The following is an 18859-nucleotide window of genomic DNA, read 5'->3' as shown; positions in this document are numbered from 1 at the left end:
TAAAAATTAAAAATTAATTATAACTCAATTTATTCACATTAAATTATATTTAGGAAATAATTATATAATTAATTGCAAACGCAGAAACATGTACATGCTATTTAGTATAGCTTGGGGTTGGTGGAGATGGAATGACACTACGTTGAGGTGTGTCTAGCTTACATGAATATGTGCGCCTTGAATGTATGTTTGAGCCAATTACATCCAGTTTTTAAATGTGGGCTCCTTAACTATTTACAAAGGAAAAGGTAACAAATATTGCAGTTTTCTTGATTAGGACCACACAATGTTAATGATCTACTTAGTTTAGATTTTCGTGTAATCAATTTTCTTGACAAATCCGTAGATTTCGTAGATTTTTTTGGCTTTGGGGATGTTAGGTCATCTCCAGGACAACTTATTACTCCACAAATAGCAGACGCTCACCTTGCAAAGGGTGTATCCCTGGAATGTCTCCATTTTTATAGTCTGGAACTGTAGGGGAGCATTTTGTTCCCATGCCCATCTCCCTGGGGTATCCCAGTTTCAAGAAATGCATTAAAAAATAAGGGGATGCTTGCTTTATATATCCTCAGTATTCATATTCAATCGGCATATTTACTCTTTAAAAATATTTTTAAGCAATTAAAACTTGGAAAAATTTCACAATAACACCATGCAATGCTACTCAACTCGTTCAAAGCTCTATATGCGTATCCAAATCAACTGCTCAAGAGAACCGGCTATTTCCTTTCTTTCGACTCTAATGCTAGAAAATGAAGAGAGAAATTCCCAATTACAGTATTTACTAATGGTTTTACTAAAACTATCATGAAATTGAGTTCAATTGGAAAACCCAATAAAATCTCCTGATTTCCCACAATATTGAACAGTACTACATCTTCTACAATAGGTACATTCTCCAATAGATTTAATTGCAACTCTTCTTCTATCTAATGTGAACCAGATAAAAGAATTCCATTCTGGCCAGTGTTGTTCCATGCACATTCAAGCATGTTCTCGTCAACTTTCTCTTAGTTGCAACCCAAGCTAGAGTAAACTGCTTGCGGATTCTTTACCCAGCTACATATTGCTCATGATAATGGCTGGATGTGGATACAATAAAACAAGAAACAAATCAGACATCAAAAAGTTTGCGTAAAGTCTGAAGTAAAATACAATTACCCATGTTAACACAAACAATTAAGTTTTCCATTGTGTTCTTCAAGCAATCTATTTACAGCACAAACTAGCATCTTGTATGGATAATATCTTTCTTGTGTAAGAGGTTGCAATGATAAATGTAGAAGTAATAAAATGGGGTTGGTAATTTCGTGACAATAATCGAGTACCTTCAGGTTTACATATACTTTAGCTTGTCTTTTGCTGGGAAATAAGATCTTCGAGTTCATCAACAATGGCAGCATAACAAAATAAGTATTGCTCCTGATTGCAGTTAATCATGACATAAAAGTTATCAGTGCCAAACAAGGATATATATGAGACTAAGCTTAAGAAATGGACTAGAGAACTATAATTTAAGATTATGGATTATTGAGGAACTTATTTACCCGTGTCTGAACCATCCCAATGCGTTGGGTTCTAAATTGACGAATTGTTTCACTTATATCAACAGCAGATAAATCTCCCTCTAGAATTCTGTGAATAGTATGACTTATGGTACAAAAGGCACCGGTTCTTCCTATACCGGCACTGAAAGGATTTTTAATCAACCAAATTAGTCTTGAAAAACTTTAATCTAACAGAAATCGATGAGAGAAAAAGCCAACCTGCAATGTACTACAAATGGACCCAAATTTGGAGCTATCAAATACAGCATCTTAACAATTTCTCTAACAGAGTTGGTGGCTTCAGGCACTCCATGATCTGGCCAATCAGCATACTGAAGATGAAGAACAGACAACGGTGGCTCCTTTGACTGCACATAAAAGCAGAACAAAAATGCATTTAGATAAATCCTGATCAAGAAACAAATTTGCAATGATAATTGGAGAAACTCTTCAAACAAAGTTCTAACTAGGCGATTGAAACAAGATGTCAATGATTAAGCTAAGTATTATAAAGATTCCAAATAATGACGGCTGTAATATTTCTGAAATAATTTTTCTTCCCACTATACACCTTTCTGAGAATGTCTTCCAACATTTCTGGAAATGTTTCAACGATTATATCCATCACTTTGTGAAAAAAGTTTCTCATATGAAACTGTGGCAACCACTTCAGATAGCTTACCAAAAACTATTGCCATGAAACATATATTTAATGACTTCCAATAGGCTAAAACCAAATATAGTTCAGCTAGCTTTATATTTCAACACCTATACACAAACTTATGCCCCCGAAACTTTTTTATGTTTATTAATGAGCTTGATTTCTTTTACTTTTGTTTTCCTTCTTGATAGTTGTTAGTAAACTTATGCACATGCCTGTACCTAATTGTAGTTTATGTCCACAAACGAGCCAAAAATATCAACAGGACTGGAAATACAAGAGAATACATTCCACAGAAACCACAACAATTCAACACTATGCAATGATACTTTTTAATCATATCACCAGGGTTTGTGGGTGCAGCTTTTACTACCACATGCATAATTCTTAATCGAATCCACCAGCATCGCAGGTGTGGATGAGGATGTAATACTCTGAAATCTGGCCTTGCGGGTACAAAGATACAGTTAACTGTAATATTTATTATACAACTTTCAAAATCCGAAGACTCAACTACATGGGTACAGTACACCAGTACGGCAAAAATACAGATATATATGTTATGTAAGTAAACAAGTTTTTTCCCGTTTATGGGGGGGTTGGGTGGATTGATCCCTTTTTCAACCCAATAATGAATGTGAGCTGGGAGCCACCCAAGGTGGGAAGGGCAGAGGTAAATTTTGATGGAGTTACTTGAGGTAACCTGGGTCCTTCATGGGCTGAGTGTATCCACAGAGACCAAGATGGAAGGATTTTGGCTGTTGAAGTCGGCAAATTGCCACTGGAAGTTGGGAATGACTAACAAAGCTGAGCTGCAAGCGGCTTGGCTAGGAGACCAAAGAAATTCATCCCATGCATTGTTGATACATTTGTTGTTCACATAGTTTGTTAGTATTCTGTGTATTTTGTTAGCATTATTTGGACTATAATATAGTAATTGTACGTATATATTTTTGTAGAGTTGTTCAAAAAACTCATACATTCAGAGAATTTATTTCTTCTAAAATAGGATTTGAGAATCCTATAAAATTTAAATGTTTAAGTCATCTGATTGAGTAATAACAAAACTTTAGTGTCCTCTCAAGCTTAATATAGAATCAGAGCCTTTCAAGTTATTCCTGTGCTTGTGTTCCTTTCAAATTCCAATTTGCTTGACCATCTCCTAGAAAATAGTTACCAAGCAGGCGACATCTATCTTGGTAAGAGAAATGGAAGCGGAAATGCCGCATATTGTGGTATGTGAGAGTTTTCATCTCAATCTTCACATGTTCTGCACTCAACTGTAAATGCCATTGCAATAGCTGTGAAAAATGATGCATCTGTAGAGAATCTAGAGATAGAAGATTAAGTCACTAATTGGAAAAAGTTATTTTACATGGAACCTTTAATTTGACTTGGAATGTCAGTGGTGTCGAGCTGCACGTTGTCTTTAAAGTTGGGAGCAACCAGGGCTAATAAGTTTTAAGAATTAAACATACTGGAGGGGTAGAAATTTATTACTTTTCAATAAAATGAATGCTTTGAAGGGACAAAAGAGTATGAGTATAAATTTTGTAATGTGTACCTCATTAAATAAGGAGCGGGTGGTTCATAATTACTTATTGAAGTACAGTGGCTTAACAGCTTTTCATTGCAAGCCGTAAGGAACTAAAGCACACAAGTAAATGCTGTCTCTGCATTAACAAAACAAAATGGAATCCTCATTTTAATTAACCTGTGGAAATCGAAAACATACATTCTATGAGCAGGCAAAACAACAAAGATGGGATCAGCTATTTGAAATTAAACATGTACTTCTTCAGAAAGTGATTGAATTGCTGCTAGGTAAGACGTTACCAAGTTCATATCCACTAGTCCTATCCTGGGTTCAAGCACGTTTGTGGGTACCTGATGGGTTCACACAAGGTACATAATGCTTATTCGAATATTTTTCCACTATCAATCGGCATTTAATGTATATCTTCAACATTTGGCATTGATCAGTGATGAAGTATCATACTATGAAATGATTTAGTTTAAAATTCTATATATATGCATATACACACACATACTCATACATACCCCAAACCCCGAAAAGACATTCACGTACCCATGTATGCAATTCTCATAACTGCACCCGTCCCCAAACTCAAACCAGCAACTTGGCTAAAGGAAATCAGGGTCCCTGTTTTTAATGGGGCATGTGTGCACGGCACAGGAAACACCTCATCATGATAAATTCCAATCTTGAGCTCTACAAGACATTAATTATTGACCAAAGCTTTATAGTCTTGCAACCAAGCAATTTGGTATGGTTTCAAATGTTTTCTTCTCTCTATCTACAACTTACTAACTATTTCTTCTAAAACAAGGTTATCAGTACTGACTCCAATAATCGCATTGCAAATTTTACCTTCACACTTACGTTTTGTGTGAAACATATTCTTCCTCTAAGTTGGTTCTTTTTCTTCATTCGACAAAGCTCTTTTGTTAATAGGACCCCCTCTTCTTTCAGCATCTTAAAAAAGAAAGACTCATCCTCCATTTGCAACTCATGCGTTTTATGCCTGAGTGACAAGAAAAGTTAGAGTTTGTGAAAGAATTGATTTTGAGGCTGATAGAGTTGGAATTTTGAATTAGTCAAAGCGCATAGAAGATAAGGATTGATGAGTTGAAGTATTTAATGCACGAAGAGAGTTTGTTACACAATCTAAGGCAAGGATTTGATCAGAAGTTTCTAGAAGTATCGAGGAGAAGGAGAACAAAATATTGGAAGCATAGTTGGCATACTTGTCATTTACTCAGCGAGTTTCTAACACTAACTCATCGAGTTTTTCAGTCGGGCGAGTTTTCCCGCGATTAACTTGCGGATTTGGAAACTTGGGAGTCGCCAACAAATCGACATTTTAAAAGAAAACTCTTCCGCACGTAGGCCAGCAATATAGGCCAAAAAAGTTGATTTTTTCAACACCAGTTTTCTATTGTGCGATTAGAGGCTTGAGGAGGGGAGAGAAGAAGGGTTCCAAGGTATTCTTAGGTGATTGCAAGTGATTCAAAGCCGATTTGAGTGGATTTGAAGAGGATTCCAACCGGTTTTAGAAGACAAATCTCTTTCCCAAGCAAGTTTGCTGAGATTGTTTTTATAGTTTTCAAAATAGTTCTATTGTTTTCTTGTTGCTTGTAAATGAATTCAAATCATTTGAAACCATTTCAACTCTATGTTTGTTAAATCATTTGAAAGTCATTCAGCTCTATGTTTGACAAAAAAAATTAAGAATATTTAAGATTTTTTAAAAACAAACCCTAGTTGTTTTGTTTAGTTTGTGTCACTCATACTCATAGATCTAAGTTCTAAGTTCTTACTTTGTTTATTCATTTTTCTATAAATTTATGTGTAGGGCAGCAGTTAAGCATTTAAAAAGCATGACAAGTTCACAGGAAGAGTGGCCACAAACTCCATGCCCATCTAGATATATAGGCACTCAGCCTAGAAATGCAAGAGATTAGGTATGGTGGTATGCCTATGAAGCTCCAAATGATGTTGGGAAGGTTATATGCATTCCATGTGAAAAACTTATTTTTGGAGGCATAAACCACTCAAAGTACCACCTTGCAGGCATAAAGAAACATGATTCAACTGCTTGTCGCAAGGTAACCGATGAACAAAAAAGATTCATCAATGTGCTACTTGCAGCTGCTGAAGAGAAAAAATTGAATAGGGCGGGGGAAATTATCTATGAAGGCAGCCATAGATGAATCCCAAGGAGCCATAGAAAAAATTGAATAGGGCGGAGGAAATTATCTATGAAGGCAGCCATAGATGAATCCCAAGGGGCTCCTGTTGATATTCAAGAAGAAGAAGCACTTGAGAACATAGTGGAATCTCTTCGTGGCCCGCGGATCAGCAAACAAAGTGCCTCTTTTGTTGGTTCCACTCCTACATTACCTAGTTCTTCATCACCATCCGCATTAGGGATAGGGAGTTATTTTGTGTCCAAGACCACAGCTGGATCACAACCATCACTAGAGGGGCACTGAATGGAACAAGGAGGTGCATGAGCAAACTGATATTGCAGTAGCCGATTTTTGATTTTTCAACAACATTTCAATGTATGTGATTGATAGTCCCTATTGGTTGAATTTGGCGAACACAATTTCAATATAGGAAAAAGGGTACAAGCCCCCTTCTCCCAAGGATTTGAGTGGAAGGTTAGTATTTTACTATTTAGCAATTGTAAATAATCGAAATCCATTTGAGTTCATTGTTATATTTTAAATCTTAATTGGTATTTCCTATTTTTTACTAACACTTTATTACATATAAATGTTGTAGGTTGCTTAACAATGCGGTTGATAGGGCAAGAGTACTGATAGAAAACCAAAAGAAAGAGTGGAAAAAATATGGCTGCACCATTTTATCTGATGGATGGACAGATGGAAGAAGTAGAACCATTATTGATTTCTTGGTTGCTTGCAAAGATGGTGTGGTGTTTTGAAAATTTGTTGATGCCTCCAATAAAGTGAAAAATGCACACACATTGACTTTAATGTTGGAGAATGTTGTCATGGAGATGGGAGTAGAGAACGTGGTGCAAATCATCACAAATAATGCAACAGCATATGTGGCAGCAGGTAAATTTATTTTTATGTTCAATATGAATCATGAATGTAATGCTACGGTATTATTAAATTTATATTTGATGTAAATATGGAAAGTTTGTAACTAATTAATGATTTTTTTACTAATCTTTTAGGAAGAATCCTCCAAGAAAGGCATCCCACACTTTTTTGGTCACCTTCTACAGCACATCCTTGACCTTCTTTTGGAGGACACGGGAGAAATTGAATGGGTAAGTCCAATTATGGAAGATACAAGGCAAGTCACCAAATATATCTATAATCAACCATGGGTTCTTAGTTTAATGAGAAGGATCACTAAAAACAAAGATTTGGTGAGACCGTTATGACAAGGTTTGCAACGGTGTTCTTGACATTGCAAAGTATTATTGACACAATATTGCCTCTGAAACAAATGTTTGTGTGTGCTGATTGGGTTGTTTCACCATACTCAAAGAAGCCTGAAGGAGGCTATGGCACAGATAGTCTTTGAAGATAGGTTTTTTGAAAAGGCTACTAAGATTGTGGAGGTAACTTCAAGAATCAAAACATTGTTTTTTTAGTTGATTCCAGTTTCATTATTAATTTGTAACTATGTTAGTAACTAATTTGTATTTTTCAAATTTCAAATGTAGATGTCTATGCCCCTGGTTAGAGTCTTGTGCATATGTGATGGGCATCAAGCAGATCAATCAATTTAGAAATTACTACCATGCGGACAGACTCAAATTTGACCCCATTTGGGAAATAATTGATAGGAGGTGGAACAATATGTTCCACCAACCCATTCATGCAACGGGCTACTTTCTAAACTCCAAATTCAAGTACTATGACTCTCCTTGAGATTTTACTAAGACTTCATTTTACTTTGTTTTTTAAGGTTGTGTATTATGACTTGATTTCATTTTCTCTTTGTTTTAAGGCTAATGACCCCTATTCAGAACCTAATGGAGAGATCATGGAGGGTCTCTCTAAATGCATTGAGAGGATGATATCCGATGAAGCGGTGAGAGACCTTGTTGTGAACGAACAACAAATCTATGTGGAATGAAGGGGTAATTTATTCTCTTCTAAGCTAGCAAAGAGAGCAAGAGGCACTCAAGCCCCATGTAAACTATCCAATTAAACTTAAAAACTTTTGCAAATTGAAGAGTTATGTTTTCTAATTCTCTTTTTTCATTCTTTTATAACTTATTATATTTTGTGTTGCAAATGGTTGGTGGTCAAGTTAGGGTGGAAATACCCCCATTTAAAGAATTTTGCTCTCAGAGTCTTGTACCAACCTTGTAGTGCATCCCATTGTGAGTGCAAATGGAGCTCATTTGAGTCCATCCACACAAAGAAAAGAAATAGATTGACTCAAAAAAGGCTCAATGACCTTGTTTATGCACACTATAATCTTAAGTTGCACATTAAAAGGGCACAGAGTTTAGGAGTACTTGGTACACTTGATCTGGATGAGATAGATCCTTATTCTGATTGGACGGCACAAGAGTCAGGTCCATTGTTTTCAGAAGAAGTTTGTTGATTTGGAGAGGCAAGCCATGGAGGGGGGTGCTGGAACAGAATTTAATTTCACAATGGATGACATTGAGGACGAGGAGGATGAGGATTCAGACTCAAAGGAGGCATTACCAGTGCCACATATAAGAGGAGATACATCCACTTCCAAGACGCAGACCCAGTCAGTAGGGATGCCGAGCGAGGAGGCACAACCACGGACTTCACAGTCACGCAGCTCAAGCCAAGTCCTAGTGTGGAGCACCTCTTTGAGGACTAGACCCCCTCTCTTTTCTGATAGTAGAGATAGAAAGAGGAAGATGTGATTGTATTGATGTATTTACTATTTAGTATTTACTTCCAGACTTCTAGTTTGACATAAACTATTTACTATTTTGTTTCTTGCCATCAACATTCCTCATGAGAATGCGATTTTGTACTGACTATGCATTTATATATATCTAAACTCTGCTTGTTTCTTTTGTATTCTATTTAATTAACTTATTAGATGCATTTTCTCATTGAAATCTGCAAAAAAAAAAATTGAGCTAAATTTTATCAATTTTTTTAGGTTCCTAAGTATTCCTGAGTTTTTTTTTAAATGGCCAAGTTTTTCCCGAATAAACTTTTAGGGAGCCTAGCGAGTTGTTGCCAAGTCTGATTTTTCCAACTATCAATGGATGGATTTGATGAATCTGACCTAACCCTAAGATCTACAGTGATGTTTAAGCGGCGAATGATCAAAATTACCTATTTAAAGAGGCACAAAAGATGTTTTCTAAGGTTGGTTCATTGTTGATTGGCGATCTTAAGGAGAAGTTGTGAAGAAAAGAGCAGCAGAGGTGAGTGAAGTATGATTGCTTCAGGAGATGTCAAGCAAATCAGTGATGGAGATGACAATGGAGGCCAGTCAATGAACCAACAGATGGAGATCTGAATTTGCAAAATGAGTTTTACTTTACAAATCAAACCTACTATTACATTCTAACCATTGTGGCAGATAAAATCCTTTAATCAAGGTTGACCTAACAGTCATTTTGTATATCCTTTAATCAAGATGGCATTCTAATGGAATGATCCAAAGTCCTCTAACAAGGCCACTCCTAACAACGTGATGAAATCCTTTAACAGGGTCACATTTAACAATGTATAGTATAACATTTAACAGGGTTGGCTCTTAACTGAGCTCCACTTCAAAAGAGTGAAAAATTGGTAGCATGTTACTTGTTGGTTTTTCCCAAATTGGATTTCAACGTTAAATCCTAGTGTCAAAGCACTATTTACATGTGTGGATGTTTCTTTATGCATGTTATTTTTACAATTGTTTATTTTACTCGAAGTCGGCACATATAGGAATCAGAGAGTTAAGTAATTGCATGAAAAATTATATTGTTGATAATATGCTACATGGACAAAGATGTTTTGTGAGATTGATTAAGTTGTTTTAGATTGTGATATGAATATCAGGATTTAACTGTGTGATTTTGAGTCAAACTCGATGACCCATGTTTCATGAGTAGTGATTCAACGTGAATCCATCTCTCATGAGAATAAATGGAACACTTAGCACTCATTGGATCTAGGTGATGCTCACAGGGGTGAAGCACCGGGACTTCCCGGGAGGTCACCCATCCCAGTACTACTCCAGCCTGAGAATTGTTAGAAGTTGAATTGGTAGATTTGGACCTGAGAATAATTAATTCAACCCCCCCACCCCCCAATTATTCTAAATCTTTATAACACTTCCATCTTACCCACTTGCTTCAGCTATGCTAACTTTGAAAAATGGATATCTAGATCCTTCCCATCAAAACCCTCCATCAATCTTTGGCTTAAGTCTTCCATGGTAGTAATTGAATCGTGGCTTTGGGTTACCAAGCCATCGTACCACCAGTAAAGAGCCTCTTCCTAAAGATGCAAGGTTGTAAGCCTCTTCCTCAAGAATTGGATTAACTGAGAAATGTTTATTTAGCTTTTGCAACCAAGCTCCTACTAAGAAGCCTTTCTTTCATTATATCCTTTCCTCCCATCCCCAATTGCCTTCTTCATATCATAATAGTCCTTGAAAGTCAGATCTACATGGTTAACAAAGCTTAGGGCATCGTATGCATCATTAAGTCTTGTCATATCTTCCTCTACATCAAGTTGTTCTTCCCCATTACCTTCAAGTGTTCCTTTGTCAAGAAATCTAGCACTAAATGTCACGGTATTAATTGAAGTTCCCCTACCACCAGCAAAAGCTATTCTTCCACCCAACTAATGCCTTTAGCACCATTCTAAACGGGTCTATTAATTTTCTGATTTCCCTAAAAAAATCTTGGGGATTTGCCTCTTCCCTATCAACCAGTGCCGCCTTCTTTTCTATTTGTATCTTTGGTCCCTATCAATCAATCCACAGGCTGGCAGAAAAGTGGTTTTGCTATCACTGAAATATAAAAGCTAAAAAAACTTGTAATACCTAACAGCAGAAAGTTCACAGTAGAATTATCCAATTAGAATTGAAATCATGTTACTCAAAAGATAACGGCAACAAGATATCAATGATTTCATATAGTAAAAATCAACAATTACAAAATAGCTTTCTCAAATAGAACTAACTCCTTAGAATCTCCAAATCAAACTGTTGATGTTTTGTAGCCTTACTTGGATAAATTACATCAAGACATGTATATATATATAATAGCTTTCTCAAATAGAACTAACTCCTTAGAATCTCCAAATCAAACTGTTGATGTTTTGTAGCCTTACTTGGATAAATTACATCAAGACATGTATGTATATATGTATATGTATATAAATATATATATGTATAAGCTTATATATTTACATATATACTATTTATATTAAGAGATATTATATATTTATAATATATAATATATAACTAAGAGATTTTAGTTATGTTAATGAACAGACATGTCCCATGAAGGGACATGTTCGTTCTCTCACTCTCTTATAAATATAAGAGGTGGCTGCAATTCGAAAACACATACCGAGTAGACAGTGCTTAGTACATTTGCAGTGGCCTTGGAAAAATCAACATGGTATCAGAGCAGGTGGACTACACATGTAGAAAAGGAGAATATCACAGATATTATTAACATCTTCGATAATTATTCCAAAGTGCATTATAGTGGATGCTGTGATAGTGGAGAAAGTCCACAGGCAGAGGGATCCCTGTGACCTGCCTATGTATGGAGTACCATGAGAGAAAAGAGAACATGGAGGGCAACCAATACATATCTGGCAAGAGATCGGTGATTACATAGGGCGCTAAAAGAACATTTAAGTAGCGAAGCAGGAAAAAAAGGACAAATAAACAAAACGATCTAAACAGGGATACCCACACCACATCTGCATATTCTGGCATACCCAGTTTGAAAAAAATGGATTAACAAAGGGTAAACTTCCCACTAAAAAGGGCGTAGAAGGCACAAAATGATAAATGGTAGGGCAAAAGTATTAAGGATAAACTACCAATAGAATTGGAGTGTGCGTAGATGCAAGATAAAAGGCAATATAGGAATTGTTGAGAAATTTAGCCTTATAGTGAATTGAATATCATACTAAGATGATATCTCTTCATATACTTGAGAACATAATGTGTTCTACAAATCCTCCCTAGCTAAGAAGGAGTGTTAAAGTTGTAGCTTCAGTCGGATTGACTCGATATACATTATTATTATTGGTAAATCATCATTTCCAATATATACGTATTCATGTAATAATAATATATATTATTATATATATTATAGCATATAATATATATATTATATTATATATAATACATATATACATTACACATATATATATGGACATTATACATATATATGTGTGTGTGTGTGTGTGTGTTGTGAGGTTTTCACACCATCGCCCCAAAACTTTGGGGACCCCCTTTTTTTCCGGTCGCCTTGATAAATAATTTTTGAGTTGTCCAAAATTTTGAGTTTTGAAAATTTGTAAGTCTTGGACACCTTTGGGGCCAAAGGGGAGAGGGTTAGATTTATTTTCACCTGGTTTTTAACATGATTTTCCAGAATGACCAATCTCATCCTTAGGCCGAACAAATTTCAAAGAACAACACTTGGCAGGATAAAATTGTAAATTTTGTACGTAGACGATTTCTTTTGAAAATTTGGATATAATTGTGTAAACTTGGATAATTTTCAAAAAAAATGAAATGTTGTTAGATTTAAAGTTTTTTTGGAAAATCTTTAAATTTTTTTCGTGAGAAAATTAATTTTGTGATGATGAGATCAAATTGCAAAATCGATTTTAGACTCTAGAGATGATTTATTTTTGTCAAAAAAACTAAAATTGCTTAGCAAAATCGATTTGAAGTGAATTGCACAAATTGGCATTAAATGGATTAAATTTGCCTTGAAAATTTTTAAGCCTTTAATGAAATTGGCAATTTAATATTGAAAAAATGGCTTTGGCTAGCTAAAATTCGATTTTAATGACATATTAATTACTAAATCATCATTAAATGGAAACACTTAGCATCTCCAAGGCATTATTTACTTTCTTTTTGCAATTTTGGTCTAATTGGCAATTTAAAAAAGTAAATTTCATCTTGGCAAAGTTAATTTTTGGCTAAGCATTTAATTGGGGGTCAGTTTGTGTTCTAATTAATGTTTCTTTTTACTCCCAGGGTCCCAGTCAACCAATTAGGAAGGATGAGCGAGTGGGGTATAAGAGGAAGCTCTTTCCCCTTTTCTCCTCATTCCTCACTCCTCTTTGGTGCTTAGGCGATTTTTGACTAAAAGTAGATTTTCTCTTCCTTGAGTAATTTTGCAAAGGTAGATTGGCATTATCTTTGGGCAAATTTTTCCAGCTAGGACAGATTGGCATTGTGTCGGCAATCTTTAAAGATAATTTGGAGCTGCTCCCCCATGTTTGGCGATTTTTTTTTAGGGCAGATCTGCACTTTTTCTTGGCGATTTTTCTTGCTTAAGGCAGATTTCTCTACTTGGCAATTTTACAAGCATCTAGGGTTTTGGCGCCTCATTATGGACTGTTATGGGCAGTATTTACTTCATTTTCAGATCTGATCCTTTGCATCATTTCCAGTATTCAAAGGCAGCAAGATCCATCATATTTGGGCACCTTCATTTTGGGCGATTTTCCTTGGAGGAGGAAACACATGATAAGGGTCTGATTTTGGGGCAAATGGTGGACAATTTCAAAGGATTAAAATTCTGATTTTTGCAAGTGGGCTTGAATCTCCTAAGGTCTTATCCTAAATTCCAAAAGAAGACCTGGCTATTGGTAAAGGTAATTTCAAATCATTTAGAGTTGAAAGGGGTCCTTAAGCAGATTTCTCTCTTTCGTTCTTGTCTAGACATTGTCTCCTTTGGTTCTTCTTGCATTCATCATCCACCACTTCATCATCCCATCATAGGTTGAAGTTTGGAGATTGATAAGTGTAGAATCTATGATAGGACATTTGAAGAGGGAGAAATAAGCTAGACCACCTTAGGTACTGGAAAGGGAGATATAAGTGTAGTCCATCCTAAGACAAAAGCGAGTCAGAAATAAGTGGTAGTCCCACCCCTAAGTTGAAGATTGGCGATTAATAAGTGTAGTGATAGGGCATTCCGCGAGGCAGAAATAAGTGTAGAATCCATCGATAGAAAGAAAGTTGGAGATCGATAAGGGTAGTCCATATCACTTAGAACGAAGAGGCAAAAATAAGTGTTTAGGATGGTAGATGTTAGTGCAAACAAGAACCCTAAGGGAACAAACACTAAGAAAGACAAAGAGGATATGATGCCCAAAACAACTTTCTTCTCGAAAATGAGGCGAATAACTAATACCAATGTCGAAACAGTAAATATGCTACAGGTAAAGGACAAACTAAAGGAAGGACAATCCCTCTTAGCAAAGAAGATATATAGAAGCGGAATTGTACATGCAGCAGATTTTCCTCCTACCTTGCCTTGTCCAGAATTGGTTATGGAGTGCGCATCCAGGTTTGATCTGATCAGTAAATCCATCATTTTTGATGAAGGGAAGAGGGTGTTGGCCAACATTGGTGGACAAGCGATTGAAGAAGCATTTAACATCCCCCAATACAAGAGTATGACAATGGTGATGATGGATCAAGCAGCCAAATCATTTCAGGATAACCAGGAAGCCTATTTGACACATCTAAAGCAAGATTGGCTTCACGAGGGAATTAAAGGAGTAACCAGGTCATCAAGGCTTGTAGTGGTGGACTTCAAATCAGAATATGGAGATCTCATTGTGCTTCTCAATCGGATCATGGGCCTAGCTCAAGGTATGCAATTCGAAAACCGGATGTACTTCTTTATTGATGAAATTGAAAAATGAAAAAGAAGATTTGATTGGGCTAGGATCATAAGTGAAAACCTAGAGTTGCAACTTAGAACCGTACAAAACCAAAAGCAATTCTACATGGGATCCTATATGTTTTACCTAATTGCTAGATTGTATAAGAGTCTGGAACTTAAAGCCTTAGGAGAAGTTGGCAATGGGTCAGAGCAATATTTAGTGCATGAATGCTATCCACAGCTTCATTTGCACAACAACAAGGACTATAAGATGTTTTGTGACGCCTTTGCCATGAAGACAGTAAGGGTATTACAAGGGACACCTGTTAAGAGACTCTCATCAGAAGCAGAAGCAAGAATTAAGAAGTATGGGAATTGGTTCATCCAATTTCCACAATTTACATACGTTAGAGTAGCAGGAAGCACAGTTTGTCCAAGAGACTTCCAAGGTACCCACCCGACAAGTTAGTTTTGATGAAGTTGTTTAGGGAACTTGAGCACTAAGATAGAATAATGAGACTCGAGAGTAAGACGGGGATTACCTTCTCATTCAGGATTGGCAATGATAGTTGCCCCAATCGGGTTGCCTTTGCAGCTACAGAGAAGGAATCGGAATGATATCATCTAGGATGGTACAGAGCAAGGCAAGGATTCGATCCTAATGGTCTTATCAAGGTATCTCACGGAAATGCATTTAAACATGTTCCCACTATAGAAGACTTTTGGGCCAATGCCAAAGATGACTTTCATGTGAGAAAGCTAACTTTCTCAAGATTGTTGGTGAACATGATGAGAGATATCAAATGGAGAGGCCTTGATATTCTCGATCAACTGGAAGATGATGGAAATGTGTTGAGAGAAGATTATGATACAGTAGAAGGAACAGAATTGAATCTAGTAGATTGGGATGATCATCAAGATTCTTCTTTGGAAGCAATCACAAGGGCAGTTGATTTGCATATCGAGTCGTAGTATAATGAAAGATTAAGGAAGCTACAAAGTCAACGGATTCCCCTTACTTATGAGAAGATGAAGCCAAAAGAGGGTCCAACAGAATTAGTCGGACAGAAGGGTGAAGGAAGTAGCCGGCAACGGAAAACAGTTAGAAGCAAGAAGAGAGCTTTGGAGGTTGAAAAAAACAAAGAACATCCGGAACCTCCAGCCAAGAGAAAACGTGCAGCTTCATCAAGGGAAAGCATAATTGAGGCTAGAAGCCAAGAGATCAATTCAAGTGATAAAGGGGTCGCAGTAGAGGTGAGCTCTGATTCAGAATCAAGTGGTCACAATGAGAGCATCGAGTACTCTCCTCTCTCAAAAAACTAACAAGGAGATGACATGGCAGTTACTAGTGGAGAAGAAGATGGGTCGATTGATATTGAGGCAATAAGTCAAGCGCCCGAGGCCGTTGGTGATGCTTTGTTAGTCAAACCAAATCCAAATTTGGGGAGATGCACCACACCACTATGGTTAAGGCAAATGCTTATGCCAAGAGGCAAGGTAGTAACTACCCCAACAATGGAAGACATCCAAGGACTAATAGAAAAGGGTGATAGTGAGAACCAAAAAAAAATGGCAAAGACGGTGGTGAAGGTAATCAGGAGCGACAATTGATGAAGGTATGCTCTGATACCACTAACGAAGGGCCACATCACCCTTACCAACTCACTAACCAAGAATGCAACAATAAGGTAACAAAGAGATGACAAAATACTTCCCAAGCAATTTTATTATACTTGACAATCCAATAGCAATTACAATAACATTTCTACAAGATCTCTCAAGATCCAATCCAAACCCAAACTAGTCCAGATCCACACTCTGATAGAAACCTCTAAGATCTCAACTTGTGCTCGCAAGCCACTAAGCAACCTCCTTGTTTCTAAACTGCAGTCACTAGCTCTTCTCCAACTTTATCCAAAATTCAAGTGTAAACTGCCTCACATTCGACACTCTGTCTACACACTCACAATTCCACCACAATCCTGCTGTAAACTGCCTCACATTCGGCACTCTATCCACAGACTCAGGAAAACTCACTCTTCACTTCCTCCTTCTCTTTCACACCTTGAAGCCTTCCAAGCTTTCCAAGCTTCACCTTCCACAACTTTCACCATTCCAAGCTTTCCTTCCAAAGCTTCTACTTCCCGAGCTTCTCCTTCTCGAGCTTCTACTTCTCAAGCTTTCACCTTCTCGAGCTTCCACTTCTCAAGCTTCTACTCCTCGAGCTTTCACCTTCTCAAGCTTGATTAGAAATGCTCATATGCCTTGCTTAAATAGGCACTTACCACCCAATACATGACTTATCCACAACCTTTTAGAATTCCTCCACAACCTTCTACAACTTCCATAACCTTCTCCAATATCCACAACTTTCTACAATATTCATAACTTTCTAGAATTCTACCCACACACCTCGATAAATGGAATGACAACCATTTATTTTATTTTTTCATATTATGCCACCTATGCACCTCGAAAATAGAAATTTCTCCTTTTCTCCTTTTTTCCATTTATTTTATTTTTTATTATTTCTCCTCTAATTTTCGTCACTTTCTCTCTCTTCCAAAAAAAAAAAAATTCCGATTTTTTTTTTTTTCAATAATTTTCCTGTGCAAGATGCTCCTGCATCAACAATGATGGTCACCAAAAGGTTCAGATTGTTATACCAACAGTCAATAAGGCAGTGGATGAGATTGCGGCCCAAGAATATGAGACAATGGAGCATAACTTGGGAAGGAACACAGATGACATGGAATGTGAGGAGGTCTAGGAAGGTATAGCTTCAATCAGAGAAAGATTGAGGAAGGCAAATGAAAGGATCATAAAGTTGGAGGCCGAGAACAAATATTGGAGAGATTATCAGCCTATCGAACAATTGCACCACGCAGCCCTTCTTCAAGACAGCGGGAGCAAACTAGAAGAGATATCGGCTCAGCCACATGAAGTCAGGGATTGGATCCATGATACAATCCAAGACGGGCAGAATTTCTTGCCTTCCTTCATCTCGACATTTCGGTCATTAGTGACTATTAGAAACAAGTTCAGAATATTTGAAGAGGAGTGGAAGGAGTTCCTTCCAGTCAAGGATCTGGCTATTCCCAGGCTATAGGCGTTCATTGGGCTTCCAGAGGCATATTTGGAAAGGGCCAAGTTGGTTGATGAAAGAGGATTGAGTACGGTTGAGTCTTGGTTTGTTGCCTTGACTACCAGATTGAGAACACTCGAGGAGATACACTTCCATTTCAACCATGATAAGCAACGTTGGGGTCGAACTTGATTTTGAAGACATTAGAAAAGAAGACATCAATGAGACAAGGCTTGGATCAAGATTGGATGAGTTAGGAAAGGTTGCTATCAAGAAGAAACATTTGAACACCCATTCCTCCCTCAATGCCTTTATCGGATTTGCAAAAGAGCATGAGAAGGACCATGAGAAGACACCTCCAAGCAGCAAGCAGCATGATGAAATTTGCTGAGCTCAAGAGAAAGCATACACCTTGCCCTCCCATGGAGGAAGTCAACAAAAGGCTAGCTAGGTTCATTGCCTTAGCTAAAAGAATGAAAGAAAAAGGGAGATTTATATTAGATCATTTGATGTAAGCCCAAGTGACAATTTCTCTTTCTTCTAGGGTAAGACAAGTGTCTAATTCTAATTGGCCACCATTTTGGTGCCTTCTCATTGGTTGCTACTTTTCCACTTTTTTCATTGGTCCATTGACGAGGTGGCATCTTCTCATTGGCCAATAGGGTGGCAACCCTAATTAGGGCTTCTAAGATTCAATCTGGATCGTCAGTTTTGCCTCTTTATCTCTACCGTCGGTTGTACATTTTGGCCTCTATATAAGGCCATTTGCTCTCATTTGTAATGGTAGGAGAAAATTGTTGCACAAATAATACCAAATTCACTATTTCTTTCTCATTGTTGTGACTTGCATGGTGATTAAGAGCCTTTGGTATTATTGCATGGTTTCTACTTCCAAATAGTTAAGAGTAAAAAAAATTTTCAAGTTGTTAAAGTTGATTGCATTTCAAGTTGTTAAATAAGAGTAAACTAGATGGATAGTTGCATGGTAGCATTAGTAGATGTTTGATAGGAATCAATACTAGACCACTAGCATCGTAGTGGCTTGTTGGGAAGCCTTGTGTGGTAAACTAGTTTATTTTCCTTTGAATCATTGCATCTATGGAGGTGGAGCCGCCGGCTAACTTTCATTAGATTTGATCCCAATCCATTTGCTAATCCTTCCATTCATAGGAGT

The 18859-nt window shown here is 37.0% G+C and overlaps 1 protein-coding gene across 2 annotated transcripts in view; it reads right to left on the bottom strand.

The window, feature by feature from the left end:
* Window positions 1-596: 596 nt before the first annotated feature.
* PTP1 (protein tyrosine phosphatase 1) overlaps window positions 597-18859 on the bottom strand; it is an 83089-nt gene continuing 64826 nt past the window's right edge. For both annotated transcript variants that reach the window (XM_089793606.1, XM_089793607.1), the window contains exons 6-9: window positions 1770-1918; window positions 1551-1692; window positions 1332-1425; window positions 597-1085 (exon numbers count right to left, since the gene is read on the bottom strand). In XM_089793606.1, coding sequence (XP_089649732.1) covers window positions 1351-1425; window positions 1551-1692; window positions 1770-1918 — 366 coding nt within the window. In that variant the 3' untranslated portion in view covers window positions 597-1085; window positions 1332-1350. The remainder of the gene's footprint in view (window positions 1086-1331; window positions 1426-1550; window positions 1693-1769; window positions 1919-18859) is intronic.

The sequence above is a fragment of the Cupressus sempervirens genome, chromosome 7, assembly GCF_028749045.1.
Source record: "Cupressus sempervirens isolate cs-2001-9-10 chromosome 7, ASM2874904v1, whole genome shotgun sequence".
In the NCBI taxonomy this organism is placed as follows: Eukaryota; Viridiplantae; Streptophyta; class Pinopsida; order Cupressales; family Cupressaceae; genus Cupressus; species Cupressus sempervirens.
Note: the sequence above shows the minus strand (reverse complement) of the source record. Positions and strands in the feature narration are given on the sequence as shown.